This window comes from Cygnus olor, chromosome 8 (genome assembly GCF_009769625.2).
Source record: "Cygnus olor isolate bCygOlo1 chromosome 8, bCygOlo1.pri.v2, whole genome shotgun sequence".
Classification (NCBI taxonomy): Eukaryota; Metazoa; Chordata; class Aves; order Anseriformes; family Anatidae; genus Cygnus; species Cygnus olor.
Genome location: NC_049176.1, coordinates 30,806,853 through 30,822,724, shown reverse-complemented (window position 1 = coordinate 30,822,724; position 15,872 = coordinate 30,806,853). Strand labels below are relative to the sequence as shown.

Below are 15,872 nucleotides of genomic sequence, written 5' to 3'. Positions count from 1 at the left end.
GTTTCCTTTTAGTGTTACAAGCTCAGTACAGGATGCTCAGGGGCTGGTACTTCTCAAGAGCCTTGTTTGTATGAACTTTTCTAATGGCAGTGGTTTGCCTTTTTGCACCTGAACAACTAGCCTCTGCAGTATCGATGGCAGAGGCAGAGCGCTAGATTTGTTTAAGAAGAAAATGTCACAGCTGACTCTGAGTCATGAGCTGCGATGTTGTGTCAAAGCAGGGACCATATAAGGTTCTTCCTTTTCTCCACTGAGTCACGTACGCCAGGCAGTGCTGCCGTGCATCACGTTATGTTGTTCCAGCAGAGGTTTGCAACCTGCAGCTTGTTGCATGGCAACCTTTGGTATCAAGCTTATTTGCTGTCATTATGATGTGTTGTTTATTTTATTAATCTTCAAAGAGCAGTGGGGAAAGCTTTGTCTGGAGCTGTTATCAAGCCGAGCACCCTTGAAGTCAGTAGATTTGTCTGTGAGATCAGATTTTAGATGACTGGGACAACTGTGCATTTGTTAAACTGTTAATGCCAACGCTTAATAAAACTGCTGTAAGCTACAAGTGTCTTGCAGCTGAATTTTTTATGAAAGGAAACACACAATGGCATGGTTGTGTTGATCAGATAATGGTTTCCTGTTAGAATAAGGGGAATAACTGAGCTGCATTCATTACCTGCTTGTTTAGAAGATCGTAGAGCATTCTGTAGCTAGTTTGAGTTTTTCAGCACTTCTCAAGAACGTTGTTAATTGTCTGGAGCACGGAGAGATTAAACGTTTTGACATTTCAATTAAATTTTGACAGCTGTATTTAGAATAAATAAGCAAAACAGATCAAGGAGTTTTCTCCCCTCCTCAGCTTTTGTCATGACAGTTGCATCTCTGAACTTCAGTTGGACCCAATGTGTTGTCTTTGCTGTTCCCTATTCTGTTTCTTCCCTGTTTTTTTTTTTCCTCTTCATTTTCTTTTGAATCTGTCTGTTTAATTGGTTATTCACAAAGATGCTTAGGGCCTGAAGAAAGAGAAGAGTATTTCCAACAAATGATCTGTTAACGGATTGTTTTCAGGTGCTAGACAGTGGTTTAGTCCTGATGCACGTACATGTTATGCTCCCAGTACTGGGAGGGCCAGGTGCACACAGACATCTAAAACCATTGTATCGTAATAAATAACGCCAGCTGTCAGATGCAGGAAGACAACATTAACCTGTAAGGCTTTTGGATCTAACGATGCCTCTCCCTGACCAGAAACAGGGGGAAGCAGCAGCAGACTTTTCCTTCTGCTTATTTCGCGTTCCCTACTTTAAGTTTTATGCTTTGAAAACAGACTGTTAGTGTTTCCCAGAGCACAAGAAACTTTCAAGGAGGTAAAGAGAGGAAATGAGACTCCAGCTGTCTCATATCCACCTGGATAGTGGAAAAGGGCCATCCATACCTGTAGGCAGGAGGGAATGTGTGTTATTTCACTTAATCTGCGGCCGAAGTAGTGTCTTTTTGGGCCCTGGATACTTCTCTGTGCAGTAAGTACCAATGGTTTCTTATCAGCTGTGATACAGCTCATGTTAGATCGTGTACATAAAATAAAAAATATAGCTCTGTTTTGGTGAATTCTCTGTTGAGTGATGAGCAGAAGTTACTTGAACAGGAATTTGGTCAAAGTTTCTTCTTTTCTCCCTTCTCATTTGTTTGAGAATTTACTTCAGTGAGCATACAAAAATGTTACTGTTTGAGAAAGGTGAGTGTATGCAGTTATCTTTGAGAAGTCTTAACGAATATTTTCTCTCCCTGCCTTCCAGAGATCTCCAACTTGCTAGTTGCAACCAAGAAGGCTCAGGAATGGCAGCCTGTTTATCATCTAGGGCAGCTGAGTTTCCATCGAATCCTCAAAGAAGAAATTACGCAGGTAGGTAGCTGCTGAACACTGTTTGTCTCTTAAAATCCAACAAGTAGGGCAGCCCTCCATACCCAGTCAGGTAATAGAGAATCGCTACATTATGGCTGGTTGGACAGTTCTTCTATTCCCATTTCTCCTCAATAAAACCTTTTGAATCTTTATTTGTATTAAAGCTTCTTATTGCAGAATCCAGATGTTTACATGGCCTTGCATGGAAAAAGAAGCAAAGCTTGGGAGTAATGCGTTTCACCAGAAATCAAATGAATATTTAAGCAATTTTCTAAAGCATGTGAAAAAAGATGCTTGTAAGGTCATTATTAAAAAAATCATGAAAGTCTTAGGACCTGCTGTTGCTACCTGGTTTGTTACTAAATGTACTTGTATCTTTTAAAGCCTGGCATATTAGGGAAATGGGCAACTTGAGGTTTAAGACAATATCCCACAGCAAAAAAAAGGTAAAATATTCAAAAGGTCTGCAGAGTCTTGGCATTTAGAATCTTGTTTTCCAAACTGATTTAGCAGATATGTTCCTAAATCTTGTGACAGTCACTCGCAGTTAGTGGTGCAGGTAACCTGAATAAATTTTAAAAAACATTTGTTTGAATGCACGGATCACACTGAACGTTTCTAAAAGACTTTGCCTCTTAAATCATGCAGTTAGCTTCTTCGGTTAAATAAAGGTTCATCTTTTTTTTCTTTTTTAAAAACAAAACAAAACAAAATTACTGACTGGGGAAGACAGATAGAGTTTGTATCAATTGTTTTTTTGATTGGTAATTTGCAGTCAGTATGCAGACTTCCTGCAAAAATATCCCAAGACGGAATCCTCTGTTATTTAGGAGGAAATTACATTCCCAAACAAAGTGTTCCATTGAAATATTACTTCCTTAACTTTTGGAAACACATAAAAGATTGCCTCAATAGCAGCTTATTGTAAATAAGAGTTACTATTTATTCATTTGATGTTTAGTCTAATCGCATTAAATCACACTGAGCCTGTTTGATGTTAGTGCAGATGTAATAGCCCTTTAATATCCAATGAGTTTACGGGGTAAGTGTTCTCAGAGAGACTACTAAAATGAAGAATAACATGTTGTCGTTGTTTTTTCCACTCTAAAAATTTTAAGTACATGTAGCTAGATCAAGTGGAGGGCTAATTCTGAGAGGCAGAATTGAGTGCAGATTCAGCTATTTGTGTAAACATGTATTTGTTTGCTTCGTGTCCTGGTTTGAAAGTATATGGTGTGTTGTGTCTTAGGGTGAACATCTTGGAAGAGGGACAAGAACACAGATTTACTCAGGGATTCTCAACTACAAAGATGATGAGAATGAAGGATATCAAAATGAAAAAGAGATTAAAGTCCTCCTCAAAGTCTTGGACCCCAGCCACAGAGACATTTCTTTGGCAAGTTTTTTCTCTTTTTCTGTTGTCCTGCAATACTGGGCCTCACCACATTGTAACTATGCAATGCCTGAGAAACTTAGTGTTTGTGTATGTGGTAGGGGAATGGAAAAACGCTGAAGATAGCTCTCACCATTCCAGGTAGTCAAATCCATCATTGATCAGCCCTTTGAGAAGCTAAAAAAGTTGATTTCCTTAGACAGGAAGCAGCACTGGGTTCTGGCAGGAGTAATCCACTATTTACTTCTAGCCTGCACGTGGACCCACACCTTGTAGTGGTGTGAAACGCACAGGCATACCCATACCCAAGGTCTGAACTGTCATCTGAGAGCAAGGGAGTTCAGTGAGGGCACCGCTACCTTCCAGAAACTACCTCTGCATTGTGCACTGGGCTTGGCAGTCTGTTGCCAGCTCTGTCATCAACAAGGCCACAGGCAAGTGATTTGATTTACATTTTGCTTAGTCATCTACTAAGAGAAGCTAATAATGCATCACAGTGGGGGCGATCAGACCTGGTATCTGTGTGTCTGCAAGAGTGCCAGGGAGAGCACTGCTTGCTTACATGACCCAGTGAACAACACATCCGCAACAGCCCTCCCCTGCCCCGTTACTGCAGTGGGACAGCATTTCCCTACTGTTGATCCTTTTATGATCCTTTTATGTCGATCCCTTTATGCTACTGGAAAACACAGGGATCTTTTGCAAATGTTTATGTTATTGCTGCTTTGTAGTTTGTTAAGGGCATGGACGACTGCCACGATGATCAGCAGTTTCATGGCTAATCTCCTTCCCTTTCTAACAGGCATTCTTTGAAACAGCGAGCATGATGAGGCAGGTTTCCCACAAGCACATTGTCCTCCTCCATGGAGTCTGTGTCCGGGACGTAGAAGGTGAGTTCAGTTAACATCTCTTTGGACAGATTTTGAAGCAGCAGGTTTTGGTAAGGACAGGGCAGCCATTCAGTTCAGAGCTAGCCTTGAGAGAGATGTGGTTGATTTTTCAGGGCAGACAGAAGTGGAATGGGAACAGCCAAGCAGCTGCCAAGTCCTTTCACTAACGAGTTTTCCCTTCCAGTGCTGTCTTTGAATAAAAGTGTTAAAGGGTGATTCCTTGAGGTCAGAAAGCCAAGTGCTGACAGTAGTGTCAATACAAACTAGCCTTCTAGCAGCAGTCATTTCCCTGGGAAGGCTCTGCCCCGTGGCCTTGGAAATGCTTTGTTCCAAGTTTTCTGTTCTTTTACTATGCAAAGCCTCTCTTGGCAGCCTTTTAGTTTGGACTCTTTGAGCACTGAAATAAACTTTAAGAAGGTGGAATAATGACCTCTTACAACCAGTTTGCATTGAAGTGGGGGGTGGAAAGAGAAGTTGGGAACAGGCCTATAAGGTTTCTCCAGACACTGGTCATTGCAATACTGACTTATGTACCCGACTTTGTAGATGTCATGGTTGAAGAGTTTGTTGAATTTGGGCCTCTGGATTTGTTTATGCATCGGAAAAGTGAACTCCTGACAACTCCTTGGAAATTCAAAGTAGCCAAGCAACTTGCAAGTGCACTAAGCTACCTGGTAAGAAGGCACCTTGAGAAAAGCATTGTCTATAGCTTGCTGCAATCTAAGGCCACACAGATTTCATCTGCGTTAGTAACTAATGAATTTCCTCTCGCAGGCACTGAGACTGTGCAATGTATAGATTTTTTTAAAAAAATCTTTCTATTACTTTAAATAAGCCAAACACTCTTCATGCTTGTGTTTGCCACTGGTTCCTTGTTTGTAGTTGCAAGTCAGTGTTCCATTTCTGCAGGTTTTCTTGTCATGAAACAGGAATCAAATGTTGGTCTTTTTTCTAAAATCTATCACACCTACAAATACTAATGCTTAAGAGTGAACAGCATATTCCTACTTCTCCTTTCCCTGTTTTTCTCTAGGATGATTTCTTCCAAGCTGTATTTTTGGATTTCAGCTTGGAGTATTCTACAGTGATTCCCCCCATGCCATAGGTGTTAGAGCACTTGCTGAGCATTGCTAGCTCATTGCACTCACCGTTTTCTTTTCCTACCTTACTGTAGGAGGATAAGGATTTGGTACATGGAAATGTGTGTACTAAAAACATCCTACTGGCAAGAGAGGGAATTGATACTGAATATGGTCCTTTCATAAAGCTGAGCGACCCAGGAATACCAATAACTGTGCTGTCCAGACAAGGTATGGTACAGGAATCGGATTTTTCTCTTCAGTGTGGTGGGGAAGGGAAACAATGGAGATTATACCAGCTAGAATTGGTTCTCAAATAAAAGTAATCAGCTTTTGTGAAGCTGAAAACTACACTGAACTAAAGGGGTGTTGCTGATGGTCAGTGCTTGTTGTATTCATTTCTCCTAAAGTCATGTGAAAGTCCAGTGAGATAATACAGGAGGAGTCTTAGTTTCTGGATGGCTCAAAGCTAGAGCTTATAAAAGCCACAAAAATGTCCGTATGAGAACAGGGATTTGAGAATCAAGATTTCCCTGAAACTGGACAAATACTGCAGCTTTAGTTTATTTTAGTTAAGCAGCTGTTAGGCAAGAATAAGTAAGCTGTAAGTCTTAAGCCCTTCAATATTAATTCCAAAATGCTCTGGTTCTGTCTTTTATCTAAGAATGTGTCGAGCGAATCCCCTGGATTGCACCTGAATGTGTTGAAGACTCAAAAAATTTAAGCATTGCAGCAGATAAGTGGAGTTTTGGTACAACGCTGTGGGAAATCTGCTATAATGGAGAAATACCACTGAAAGACAAGACGTTAGCAGAGGTAAAACTACATTATATTAACTTTACCTGGACATGCATCCTCTTTGGCACTTCAGTTTCTATACCCAATTTAAGTTGCTTTCAACTTGTACCAAAACCAGCTCAGCTGTACTTGACAAGGGGCAAATGCTGTTTAAATTGCCACAGATCACAGCAGAAATTGTTGTCCTTACTACAAAGATGCTGTTTATTGCTTCAACCTGACCTTGTTGGTGATTCTCAAAATGCAGCACGGTGACAACTGAACAGAGCTTCTGATGCTGTCACACCTGTCCTTTTCTAATCAATATGTCCAGTTAAAAACTTACTCAGGTTCTGCTTAAAAGCACCTAGTTTTCTGTTCTTGTTTGTTCCTTCTGGACATTGGCTCGTAACTAGTCTCCTTGGGACTCCATATGGCTTGATCTGAAAGCTTAAAAAAAAAATCGTTCTACTTTACTGCTGGCAGTTTCTGTTCATCACTGCCAGAGTCCCTCAGCATTGTTCCATATCAGCCTTTTCTCTCTTGGAAGTTTTGCTGTGTTGGGAAGGTGATGGAGCAAGGCAGCTGCTGCTTGCCTGAAGGAAATGACTTGAGTACTTGAGTCACTGCCTGAGTTGTTTTAACAGGAGGTAACTGAAAGGAACTTGCTGCCCTGGCTGCAGGTTACCTCCTGCATGTGGTAGACGGCTGGGTAGTTTTGCTTTTAGCTTTTGCACAGGGCCACCCTCGTCCCATCTGTCCCAGAGCTCTTACCTTCTCAGAGTTTGTGAAGAGCAGCCAGTATTATGTTTCTTTGGCAAGTGCTTCCATGTAGCCATGTGGCCCAGTGCCTAAGTAACCTGGTGAGCCTGGCGTCTGGCAGAAAAATACCTTCTGAAAGGTGAAATGCTCCGCACATACTGCAAACTACATGTGCTGTAAGTGGTTGCTCCAAATGGCACCAGACTCAATAATAGCTCTCTACTAGCAGGAGATGATTTAGAGTCACTGCTGAAAAGGAGAATGAAGTTACGAAAAAGTTCCTGAGTTCAGGCTCTTACGGTCACACCTTCTGATACAGAACATGGGCTGATGAAGTTACAAGCTAAAATTCATGCAGGAGTTTCCGTTTTGTTATGGTTGCCCCAGCTGATCTCGGAGGTCTTTTCCAACCTTAATGATTCCGTGATTCTGTGATTTGCACCTTACAGAAGGAGAGGTTCTACGAGGGGCATTTCGTGCTGGCAACACCATCATGCAAGGAACTAGCTGACCTGATGAAACAGTGCATGAACTACGATCCCCATCAGAGACCCTTCTTCAGAGCAATCATGAGAGACATCAACAAACTGGAGGAGCAAAGTAAGGCTTGGTTTTAATTATTGGCTGAAGGGTTGGATGAAGAAGGCCAGGTTTTTTGGCTAAGTGGGACACCTTACAGCAGCATTGTTGCATGGTGACAGTATTGTAGAATATCCTGAGTTGGAAGGGACCCACAAGGATCATCGAGTCCAACTCGATGATGCAGCTTCATGCCATTCCCTCAGGTCCTATTGCTAGTCACCAGAGAGAAGAGATCCTGTTACTCTGAATCCTGTTTCTCTATATACCACAAATTATAAATCCTTTCTTATCTTTACAGCAGCTGCTATAAAATCAGTTGACATGATTTTGTTATATGTTCCATTTTTGTTTATGTAAGAACAGATTTATTTTTAATAAGTCTGTTAATATGCAGGTGTTTTTTTAATCTTTGAGCCTTAGAAACCGTTTATTGTAATGTGTAGCCCTTGCACAAAACAGGCTCCTTTCCACAGTGATCTTGCAGGTGGATACTTTGTCAGATACCCACTTGCTGCTCCTCTGTGGAATAAAATTCCTGCCGTCACAGCTTGTAAACAAAGAAGCTAGAAGGAACATGTGCTGACTGTGTTCTACGAAACAAGGTGTTTTAGAACTTAGTGGGCATTACAAGTAGGCAATTGAGCAGCAGCATCTCAGGAATTAGGAATCTCAGTAACCATGCTGTGTACGGTTGTATTGACAGGAGCTGTCCTTATGACAGTGGAAGTGCCCCTTTCTACAGATTAAGTGCAAATAGGATGCAAGCATTTAATTCGTACTGAATATGTGGCTTAAGTTACGCTGGTGTTTACCGCCATTTGATAGTCTGTATTTTATGCAACAGCTTAAGTTAGTCTTAAGGCAGTCCTTGAGCTCCATGAGATTTCCACAGGGCTCGCGTGACTGAATCAGGGCATTAACAACATTCCTGGTTCACCTTCTGTTGTAGTTACTAAAGAGCAGCTAACAGAAAATCAGCGTGTAATAAGGGCAAAGCTGTACTGCCCCTGTCTAGCAGTACAGAGTCATAGAAGGGGAATAACTCCTGCAGGGCAGGAAGTACTGGGAGAGAAAACTGAGTCAGAGTCTGCAGAAAGACCCAGCAAGCAAATGATGGACTGGCACATGCAAATGGGAGGAATTGCCTGTCAACAAATAGGCAAAGGTTAAATAATAGGTTGGGACAGCAGGGAGACAGGCACTTAGAGCAGCAGATTGGAAGTGAGCAAGGATACCTTGAAGTGTCAAGACCAAGAAGTCCTTGCAGAAGGGTCTGCCTAACTTAGGACATTTTTTTCCCCTCCCAGATCCTGATATTGTCTCAGAGAAGAAGCCCGTTACAGAGGTCGACCCCACGCTCTTCGAAAAACGATTCTTGAAGAGGATCCGTGATTTGGGAGAGGTAAGAGGAATGTCAGCTTTAGATCCCTGCACTGGAAACCAGAAATACAACTTTTTCTGGACCAGGTTGCCCTTAAGTCCAGTTAGGGCTGAGCATGAAGGGCAGCTGCAAAAATTTTTGCACGAAGTATGGGGGTGGTGGAGGCAACCGAGGAGGAGGCTTTTCGTATGCACAAGGCCTGCTCAGGGGCACGGGGGGCATGGAATTCCTGGTGAATCCAGCTTCAAGAAAGTAGGTGTGCTCTGTATGGAAATGCAGGCAATCTTCTGGGGATAGCCAGTTAACAGTGATCGTGTTTGCACCTTTGTTACTAAGGGGAATTTCTGGTCTCTTGGTCTCTGTGTTTTTATGGAAATGAGAGTGTGTGTGTGTCCGTGTGTGTGTGTGTTTGTGTGTGTGTGTGTGTGTGTGTGTGTACATAGCTCCGTGTGCTTTCTGTGTCGCAGCACAAAGAGGTGAATCGTAAATGCCTGAAGTAGTGCATCAGTGACGTTAGGGTTAGGTTACTGAGCATTGTGTCAAATAATGTTATCTTTTCTTTGACAATTAGGGCCACTTTGGCAAGGTTGAACTGTGCAGATACGATCCAGAAGGTGACAATACAGGAGAACAAGTGGCAGTTAAATCTCTAAAGCCGGAGAGCGGAGGGAATCACATTGCTGACCTCAAGAAGGAAATAGAAATCTTGAGGAATCTTTATCACGAGAACATTGTCAAATATAAGGGAATTTGCACAGAAGACGGTAAATCTTCATAAAGAATACTAAAACTATACACCAAAGTATAAAAGTTTTCCTTTAAAAGTTAAGCATTTTAAAAAGTAGAACAGTCTTAGTTCTATGTTATGGGTTTAGATCTCTTTCTTCATGGAAAAAGCAGCAATTTCTCTGAGAGGCAGAAGGAGGCAGAAGTCGTCCTCTTTCTGCCCATTTTTGTGCTTAGCTAACTTTGATGTGACCGAAGGGGTTGATGATCTCACCAAATCCATTAAAAGGAATGAGCCACCTGGGCAGGGTGGTGGTTTCTGTGTTCCAGGAGTGAGCTGACAGAATCACCCCATAAACCGCGGTATCATCAAAGAGAGCTCCATTGCCTTATACTTTGCATTTGCAAAAGTGATTATTTTAAGTTAATATTTAAAAGCTTTAAGAACTTTATATTCAGTAATTGTGCTGCCTGGAATAGATTCTCCTCTGTATTGGTACAATGACTGATGCGGGAGATAGCCCATAGTCTGGCCAAGGTTGTCAGTATTATTCCAGAACAAATATTACCAGTGCTGTGGGCCTCGTACAAAAGGTGTTAATGACATAAAGGGACGCATGCTCGCAAATTAAGCATACGCTCTGTTTTTAGGAGGAAATGGGATTAAACTCATCATGGAATTTCTTCCTTCTGGGAGCTTAAAGGAGTATCTGCCACGGAACAAGAACAAAATCAATCTCAAACAACTTCTGAAATACGCAGTTCAGATCTGCAAGGTGAGCATGGCACCAGAGACTTCCTGCAACTCCTCTGTTTGATTAGTTTAATTATTAGTTTAATTCATTTATTTCATTTTGTAGAGTAAGGGAGAAGGGAAAGGGAGGCTTGCTTTATAAACAAAACCATTCTCATTGCTTTGTCCCCAAGAACCTGTATCCTAAAGCAGTCTCTCCAGTGTTGCAGATGCTATTGGCACAAAGATCAGCAAGGGAGTACTTATTTTGTTCGCTTGCATAAAAGATTACTATGAGAAAAAGTTGTTCCTACTACAGAATTGGAAGTAATAGAGAGGAGGGAGAACAGCATTTAGAAATGGTGTGCAGGTAAGAGGGAAGGAGCAATCTGCAAATATTGTAAGTGAGGAAGAGATGCAAGTGCACAGTACAGTGAGTGAGACTGCGTGAAGCAACGTGCTTTAAGAGGCTGTAGCTTTGTGATTAGGGAGGACCAGGCAATTAGAAGCAGCATAAACACAGACATCAGTTCTAGCAGCACACAAAGAAACGTGTCATGGAGAGGTGGCTGTGGACATGGTGGTCGCTTGACTGAAAGTTAAACAGAGTAAAAGCAGAAGCACAACAAACTGCCTCAACAGGGGGTAATCAAAGGCAGAGTTTAGAGGGAGGATGTGGGTCAGAAAAGGACCCTGGGAAGTGCCAACAGGAGAACCTGCCATCTGAATAGCTGCCTGGAGTATTACCAGATGAATAAGGGAGCATTTGAGGGGGAAATTGGAAGAAAAACAGTGACATAGATGTTGGAGAAACTAGTGCAATAGTCTTTCTTCTCTTGCAGGGAATGCACTATTTGGGCTCCCGTCAGTATGTGCATCGTGACCTAGCAGCAAGAAATGTCCTTGTTGAAAGTGAGAACAGAGTGAAGATTGGTGATTTTGGTCTCACCAAAGCAATTGAGACTGATAAGGAGTACTACACTGTCAAAGATGACCTCGACAGCCCTGTTTTTTGGTAATAAATTAGAACTAATTTTCATTAATCAGACTGTGCAGCAGACTAACCTGTCTGCTCCCAGAGACTTGGGCTTTTAGGTGTCCTGATAATTTATCCTATTTTGGTAAGAGGCCTCAATAAAGAGACGGTATCAGAGCAAGAAAGAGGCACATGGTAGATTATACTAATCTGCTCTTGTGTTATTAATTTCTTCCTGCATTGATTTATGTATTTTTTGCATTATTTTGTATTTGTTTTTGGTCTCCTTAGTCTCACAGTGATTTGTTGTGTAACAGTTACACCCTGTTTACTACTTCTGTGGCGTTCCAAGCCCTATGGACACTTTCATGTATAAGGCCTCTATAAATGCAGAGCGCACCTCTTCAATTTGCTTACTTTAGATGTGTGTACTTATGAGTAAATCTGTGCAGCTGTGAATAAAATGTAACACTGTCACGTTGTGGCCACAGGTATGCTCCAGAATGCTTGCTTCAGAGTAAATTTTACATCGCTTCAGATGTCTGGTCGTTTGGGGTGACACTGTATGAGCTGCTAACCTACTGTGATTCGGAGTCCAGCCCGATGGCGGTAAGTGGTTGTGAAAGAAACTGCTGTTAAGGCTGCTTAAATCAGTTTTTTTTTTTTTTTAAACAAAAAAATGGAAAGAATTTCTCTTCTGAAAACAACCCTCGAGGTTGTCTTTCACTAAGACAGAGGTAAGTTGTGGTGACAGGCTGCATGTCCTGGCGAGGAAACTCAATTTACAGATGTCACTCCCCATTTTCTAATGTATGGTGCACGTTATCTGCATGGCAGTCATCTACAGTTTCTTTTCATTTTGAGTTTGAAATGCCATCTTGCTGTCAAATTGCAACAGTCTGGATTTGTGCTGGGTAAGAGGATGCACAGCTGACTCTTGCTCTTTTCACAGGAGTTCTTGAAAATGATCGGTCCCACGCAGGGTCAGATGACAGTAGCACGGCTCGTGCGCGTCTTACAAGAAGAAAAGCGTTTGCCACGTCCTCCCAACTGCCCAGAAGAGGTAACACAGCTATGCTTTTATAATTTTATAAACACTAGCAAACAATTTTACACTTCTCTAATCGTCTTCCTTTTACAGTGAACTAGCAGCAAAAGCACCACATATTTGTTTTGGATACGCTCTCAGTGAGAAGTGCTTCAGCTCTATTAGAAAGGCATTTGCAAGTTTTTTAAGTATTATCTTTAAATGTTTTTCAGCACTGATTTTACCACAGTGCACCATCCCTGCAGAGGGGTTAAGACCTTGGCTAAAGGACCTGGTTCCACATAAAATTCATTTGGAGTCCTTGAGTTTTGAAGTACAGTTCCTGGGTGTGTGGCAGCCCAGACTGCTGTCCCCAGCAGACCCTGGCCCGTGGCCTCTTGCCCGTGGAGGAGCCAGGGGCTGGCTGCACTGCGCTGGGGATGGGCTGTGGGCTGATGGCTGTCGGAGGCAGGAGGGCAGGATGCTGCTGGTCAGCGCGGCTCAGGGCAGGGCAGGCACCTGCCGCAGTGACTTGGGAGGATGGGGAGGTGAGCTGTGTGTGGGCCCTGGCCTGGAAGGGCTCAGCACCAGCAGGCCCTGGTCGCCAGCAAGCTCCTGGTGCCCAGACCGGTGCAACACTGAGAGGTGCATCAGGCTGCCAGTCACTGTCCCCTAGGTCCAGGTGCTGTTGGTTAAGCAGTGCCCTAGCCACTGATAGGCAATTAGTAGATACTGTGACTAAACAAACACTCCTGAAACTGTAATGAAGCTGTTGCATCGTTTTCAGCTGTTTACGTTATTACTGCGTCAGTGGTTTGCGCTATCAAACATACACCTTTACATAGGCAAAACCAAAAAAAGCCCTGCTTTCAAAAACTTGCCAATTCTGAGCAGAATCCTTGGCATGTTTCTATCCTGCGTTCTTGACTTCACAGCAGTAAGAATCAGGTCTATGATGTTCATTGGAGATACAAATTGTTTTACTCATCCTTTAAAAATTTCTCTTCTTTTCTGCTAGGTTGACCAGCTGATGAGGAAATGCTGGATATTCAAGCATGATAAACGGACAACCTTTCACAACCTGATTCAAGGATTTGAAACAATTATGAGCAAAATATAATTAATTTTTTATAATGTGCTTTAAATGTGTGTCAAAATATAAATGCCCAGACCTTTCATTTTTTAACTACTGTAATTTGTATTCTGACTGTGCTAATGTGTTCAAAGGATTATTTTTCCAACAGGTTTCCTTTTTTTATTTAGTCAACAGTTGGATCAAATTGATTTAAAAGGTATGGCAGAAACAATAGCTTCAACTCCTTTTACGCCGGTTACTGCAACACAGTTTCACCTTTATTTGATTATGGTCTTGCTCCAATTTGAACTGTCCAGATAAACGTGAGCTGAAAGAGCAGTGTCAAAAAAAATGCTACAGTTCTCAGTGCATGGATCTCAGTGCAACCTGTAGCATAGTTCTCAGTGCATGGATCTCAGTGCAACTGTAGCATTTAAAGCAAGTCTGTGGTTCACATTTATTCCGTGAACCTAGTGGACATAAGAGAACTCCTAATTTTTATGGCGTTTTTGAGGAAGCTTTTAGAAAATTTTGGCTGAGATGCGCTTACATTTCAGTAACAAAAAAAAACAACTTGGGCGCAAAAATTCAGAGAAAACAGTATCATAACTCTGCTTAAGCCATTTGCGGTTCTGCGCTCTCAATCATATTTTAAAAAAAAATTGCTTCACCATCATGCTTCAAAAAGGGAAAAAAAAAAAAAAGTATGCATCAGCATGTGTTTCATTGAGAAACCCCATCTCTGGATAAATGCATTTACTTTTCCTAACCCATCTGCCCCACATTACACATTTCTACCCCCTGAAGCTTCCACCAGTTATGTAGCTATTAAACATGCAAACAAACATGTTGATCTTCAGCTTGTGTTGCAAGTGAGCCACAGTGCACGGTGTGGGGAAATGTACGCAGGAAAACATATAACTTCTTTGGGGATAGAAAAGAAAATTAAGCCATGTACAGATGGGGAGGGGGGGAGACACTCCCCTAGCAAAGAATAATTTTGTAAATTGTAAAGGGGAGGACTGAACAACAGGAAAACTGTCCCTAGGAGAGGGAAAGAACACCTCAACCAAAAAAAAAAAGGTGTCTTGTTATCAGCAGTGCCACCAGAGGAGTGCACACCGTACTCTATTTTTTTTTTTTTGCCAGTTTTGGCCAGCATGTTAATTCATTTTAGCAGTTTTTCTGTAAAGCTGCTCCCTTGATGCAAGGTGATTATGCTTTAAATACTATCACTGGCCTTTGTTTAATTTGACTTAAGTCTCCAGCCATGTGCTTGTGAAGTATTTGGTTGACCAGGAGTGCCGGAGCCCAGCTGGGGCAGACTGGGACCAGGGAAGTGTTACTGTCAGGACCAGATCCAGCATTTAAACTGTAATTGAGTCAAGTGAAGGAGTGTAGTCTCGTTTTGTACATCTGTCAGTCTTTGATGAACAGTAGTTTAACTGGAAACCTATTGCTGACCCGCGTCCTAGAACTTGGGCAAAACCTCGATTTTGGAAGTGCTTTGAGGAAATAGTTCTGGCAATAACAGAGAAAGATGTCTTTATCTATCTATATATATATATATATATAAAATTGTAATTATGAGCAGCAACCAGGTCAGATTTATTTTTACAGTATTACCTGTTTTTTTCTGTATGTCACGTATGAGCCCGACTTAAATCTGTAAGCACTTTGTTACTCTTTATACAAAGAAATTAATAAAGTTTTTTTTTCCTCCATGTGTTTCTTTTTCACATTATCTATTAAAGATTTTTAAAGTGTGTATTCCATAGGAATAGTGCTCAGAACATGTCCTTAAAACAACCTTCCCCTACCTTATGTGCTCACTTTAACAGTAGTCCAGAGATGGTTCTGTTCCACAGAATGCCACTTTACCAACAATTTATTTTTCATTGAAAAGGGTAACAAGTTGAGCAAGTTCCATATATAAAAAGAGTTTGAACAAAATATTACAAGTGAACTTATCAATACATACTGAATCCCAGAAAAACTTAAGTCCATGAACTGCACGGCTAGGTGGCTGTCTTAAGCCTTTCCTGCCTGTATGCCCAGTGCAGACTAGCTTATCTATAGAACGTAGCAAGTGAGGGAGGAGAGGATTATTTTTTTTAAGCCTTGAAAATACGTATCCTGGTCACATCACAAAGCTTGACCTGCCGTTTTAAGACTTTCTTTAGAAAGAAAAAAATCCATATTGAAAAAATGGCTTCACTACTGTCTGCTGAGCTAGAGCAAGAGTAAGACGGCCTGCTGGTGCCGTCTCAGTGGCATCATTGCGTGAACTAACTCCAAAATCATTTGCAACAGGATTCTAGGGAAGCAAACCCACACTGTCCATCACAGTTGGCTGGCTCATAATTTGTCACAAACACTGATATACAAACACCACCACCAACAAAGCTTTCTAACGCTTCAGCTACAAGGATTAACAGCAGGAAAAAAAGCCTGTACCAAAGGTGCTTAATTAATAAGCCAAAAACTCCAAGTCTTTTTAAAAACAAAATTAAAAAGAAATCCAATCAAGCTGCCTTGCTCAACGAGCCTCCCTGCACGCGGCCTGCATGGTGCTGA

The 15,872-nt window shown here is 41.7% G+C and overlaps 1 protein-coding gene and 1 long non-coding RNA gene across 7 annotated transcripts in view; one reads left to right on the top strand and one right to left on the bottom strand.

The window, feature by feature from the left end:
• JAK1 (Janus kinase 1) overlaps positions 1–13,681 on the top strand; it is a 71,743-nt gene extending 58,062 nt beyond the window's left edge. For all 6 annotated transcript variants that reach the window (XM_040566413.1, XM_040566411.1, XM_040566410.1 and 3 more), the window contains 14 exons: positions 1,788–1,894; positions 3,144–3,290; positions 4,090–4,177; positions 4,724–4,851; positions 5,352–5,487; positions 5,921–6,072; positions 7,245–7,395; positions 8,685–8,779; positions 9,330–9,522; positions 10,136–10,260; positions 11,060–11,232; positions 11,685–11,802; positions 12,146–12,256; positions 13,239–13,681. In XM_040566413.1, coding sequence (XP_040422347.1) covers positions 1,788–1,894; positions 3,144–3,290; positions 4,090–4,177; positions 4,724–4,851; positions 5,352–5,487; positions 5,921–6,072; positions 7,245–7,395; positions 8,685–8,779; positions 9,330–9,522; positions 10,136–10,260; positions 11,060–11,232; positions 11,685–11,802; positions 12,146–12,256; positions 13,239–13,340 — 1,826 coding nt within the window. In that variant the 3' untranslated portion in view covers positions 13,341–13,681. The remainder of the gene's footprint in view (positions 1–1,787; positions 1,895–3,143; positions 3,291–4,089; positions 4,178–4,723; positions 4,852–5,351; positions 5,488–5,920; positions 6,073–7,244; positions 7,396–8,684; positions 8,780–9,329; positions 9,523–10,135; positions 10,261–11,059; positions 11,233–11,684; positions 11,803–12,145; positions 12,257–13,238) is intronic.
• LOC121074386 lies at positions 13,357–15,018 on the bottom strand. The gene is made up of 2 exons (XR_005822302.1): positions 13,721–15,018; positions 13,357–13,682 (listed from the first exon to the last, which is right to left on the bottom strand). It is a non-coding gene; the product is annotated as an uncharacterized LOC121074386 (long non-coding RNA).
• Positions 15,019–15,872: the final 854 nt, after the last annotated feature.